We start from the raw sequence: 3715 nt of genomic DNA, 5'->3' as shown, positions 1-3715 counted from the left end.
TTGGACAATCTTGATCTTACACTTGTTGATCATCTGAGCCCTTACTTGAGTACCTGTCTCATTGAACACCTTCTTTGGTTTTCAGTGAGTTGCGGTAGCCAAGGCAGCACTGTTCAGAGGTCTTCTCCACATAAATGCGGCCAGAAAAGTAACTACAATGCTTTTAATGCCATGGTAGCAGTTTTCCCTTATATATTTTTAGGTTTCCTTCATTCTCGTATGTTCATAATGCACGTCCCTATCATTGGAGTTTCTTGGAGGGTCACTCTAATTGTTGGAGTACATACTTGAGCTACCTTCATCATATCCGAGGAGGAGTTCCTCCTCGAACCGCTTTCCATTCGTTTCTTACTCATGAGACTTTAAATTAGAACTCCTAATAACTATTTGTTCCTCTTCAAATCATTCAGCGTCCTCGAACAAAGTCCAAGACCCAATATATGATTCTGGACCTTTATTCCTACAATAGTCATATATTATAGCACATCTTTAAAAAAAAAAAAAATTAATAATATTATCAACAACAAAATATATGAAAATTAAGCAGTCAAGTTGAAATAATTTTAAAGAAGTATAATATGGGAAATAATAAATTATAGAAAACATAAAAGTGTATGATTTGGAATATTTTTATTATTATACAAGTCTCCAACAAAGTTAAGTTTATTTAATTGACATTCTCCAAAAAAAAAAAAAAAAAATTATTTAAAATATAAAATTACAAAAAAAAAAAAAAAAAAAAAAAAAGCAGCAAAAGTTCCGGAAGCTTGTAGGGCTTTTCCAAATCCTTCTTCACCTCGTACTTCTATGATATAAAAACACACTACCTCAATCTCCAACCTTATTTCTCTTTCGCAGACAAAAAAACTCTCTCTCTCTCTCTGATAATACTGAATATTATAGTTTCAATTATATTTCAACCGGGTCGAACATGTCGAATCCAGAAATCCAAGGTCGATTTCCTCCTATCTTGGATATAGTCTTAGCAGTAGCCGCAGCAATCCGCCACAGCTCGCAGGAGAAGCATGGGGAGTTGCGTGCGTCGAAGGCGGCTATAGAGGCTATGCCGAGAGTGACAGTGACGGCGGAGGAGTCTGATAAAGCCTGCTCGATTTGCTTGGAAGAGTTTGAAGTCGGCGGCGAGGTTAGAGAGATGCCATGCAAGCACGAGTTCCATTCGGGTTGTATCGAGAACTGGCTCCGGGTTAAAGGGTTGTGCCCGCTTTGCCGATTTGTTATGCCTATGGAGGAAGATGAAGAAGAAGGAAGAGCGAGTATGGATGTTGTGTACCATCAACATGTGGAGGAAGAAGGAGGAAGAGAGAGTATGGATGTTGTGGACCATCAACAGGAAGAAGGAGGAAGAGAGAGTATGGAACATGTGGAAGAAGAAGAAGGAAGAGAGAGTATCCATCAACATGAGTTCTGGGTCCACTTTGTGTTTGTTGATTCAAGTATGGATTCGGGTTCGGATCGTGTTGTAGTTGAAGTTGAAGTTGAAGTTGAAGATGATGACTCGCCAACGCAAGATATGGTCTGAAGACATTCAACGATAGGAATTAGTCATTTATCTTCTGTTTATGTTTTATTTAAGGTCCAATATTTTTATGATTTTGTGGATCCTAAAAGAACTGCGAGAACTTCTTGTTACAATATGTCTGGTTACGATTTGGAATATTTTTAACTTCTTGTGAGTTAATTTCAAGTTTCACTTGTTAGAGCATATAAATTGGTAGAGCTAAAAATTTAGTTATTTGACATCTACAAAAGTCACTTTATCTATTTTACCTCTTCACTTTACAATATATTCAATATTAATGGATCTATATTTTTAGCTATTTGATTAAAATAATACAAATAACTTGTTAGAATAATAATAATAAAAACATCCACCACAAACTTTAGTAACCAACCATAACTACAACCACCTCCATAATCAGTCACAACCACATCCACAATCACCACCACTAGTCCACAGTAGGAAAAAAAAAAGCAACCAAGTAGCCCGATTTACCCACACAACCAAAACCACCACCACCACCACCATAGCCCACAACAGAAAAAATAATAATAATTAATAAATAAATAACCAAGCAAGCCCAATCTACCCACACAACTACCACCACACCACAGCTCATAACAGGAAAATAAAAAATAAAAAAGCAACCAAGCAGGGTTGACGGCGTGGGTCGGCAACGTGGGGGTGGGCTGGTAGTGGTGAGAGGAAGTTGAGAGAGAGTTGAGAGTTGAGAGAGAGGTGAGAGTTTTGAACGAAAAAAATAAATAAATAATATTTTAATAGGTGGTAGAGTAAAAATTATTATTATTTTTTTTTTTTAAGCTTTTAGTTATAGTGCATAGCCATATATAGCTGTGCATTGTAGTAATGTAAGTAAAAAATTTACTTATACCACCACCATTGTAGCACCCTTTTTGTGTATGGTGGTGCTAAAAAATAGGTTTTTAGTTGTGGATGCTCTCATGCCGGTTGATTTAAGTTAAATTCTTGTTACGATATTCCTATGATGAAGCAACAAATAGACCTAATTTGATGAACAAAGAACCATCAATTTGGTTATATCCAAGCTAGTGACATTTTGTGTTATTTCTTATTGCTGCTTAATGTAGTGAGTAACTGCAAGCCATATGCTAATTTCTTCCGTGTCCTTTAATTCGTTAGGCATGGTCTATTTAAGCTTTTAAATAATGTGCATTTTTGTGCCTTGTGTTCTACACACTTATATTTTATCCGAACCTACTAACAACTTTGAGGAAGTTTATCGTTCTTGGAGCTTTAAGGTCATTAGTATTAGATGTAGCACCATAAAAGATGATATTGAGCAATTAAACAGTTATAACAGCTACTGACAAGATTTTTTTGAGAAATAAGACTTGCATTTTATCAAGGAAGGCCCATCAAATCAGTTTGGAATACATCAAAAACGTTTGATGAAAAATCTTCCATCCAAACTAACAAATGAAGATAGGAAAACGCACTTCTTGCTAAAGAATGAGCCACCTTGTTACAATGCCTAAGGACATGTGAAAACAGACATTTCTTACTGACAAGAAGATATTGAGCTTAAACAATTTATTATGAACATTGGTAGGTCTTGATTTAAGTTTAAAATTCTTTGAGATTGGATTGGTTCTAACTTGCAATCTTCTTTTAAATTACATGGCCTTAAGTGCTGCCCTTAATTGAATGAGGTAATTGTTGGAATCAGTTCTCTACTTTCAAAGTGGAACATTTTGAATTATGTTAACATCCCTGCGTGGACTTCTTAGTCCAATTTGGTAGTTGTCATTTGACATATCTTTTACATGGGTATGGCTTTTCTGCATAACAACTCTGCCTGGCCATTCATATTTCCCTCTTGCCACTTTCATTGATCCTTCAGTCTCATCCAAGATGTTACGACTGACCGTTCATGCTATATGGCAATAAACACTCGATGGTTTGGGGGTGACCATTAGAATTCTTATTCGGAGTTTGGGTTTCTTTAAGAGCGTGAATGGAATCGTTGCTCTGAATCATTGAAGTTGAACTTGAGTATCTTAAAAATGCTTTCCTGAAAAATTTGAAAAGTTACTTGCAAAATGCTAGAATATATATATATTGCAACACCTTCAAAAATAAATTTCTGGACCATTTATGGGTCAAATTTTTACTAATAAAAACACTTGCATAACCAATTAAGTTCATCCCTTATTC

General features: G+C 35.6%; 1 protein-coding gene across 1 annotated transcript; it reads left to right on the top strand.

Moving 5' to 3' along the window:
• Positions 1-913: 913 nt before the first annotated feature.
• On the top strand, positions 914-1540 carry LOC126721884 (uncharacterized). The gene has a single exon (XM_050424958.1). It carries the CDS (start codon positions 932-934, stop codon positions 1538-1540), a length of 609 nt encoding a protein of 202 aa, XP_050280915.1. The 5' UTR covers positions 914-931.
• The last annotated feature ends 2175 nt before the right edge of the window (positions 1541-3715 follow it).

Source organism: Quercus robur, chromosome 4 (genome assembly GCF_932294415.1).
Source record: "Quercus robur chromosome 4, dhQueRobu3.1, whole genome shotgun sequence".
Classification (NCBI taxonomy): Eukaryota; Viridiplantae; Streptophyta; class Magnoliopsida; order Fagales; family Fagaceae; genus Quercus; species Quercus robur.
This window is presented reverse-complemented; position numbering and strand designations above follow the sequence as displayed.

What these genes read in the sequence shown, in the direction of transcription:
- LOC126721884 (XM_050424958.1), top strand. Translation starts at nt 932, where the DNA reads ATGTCGAATCCAGAAATCCAAGGTCGATTTCCTCCTATCTTGGATATA.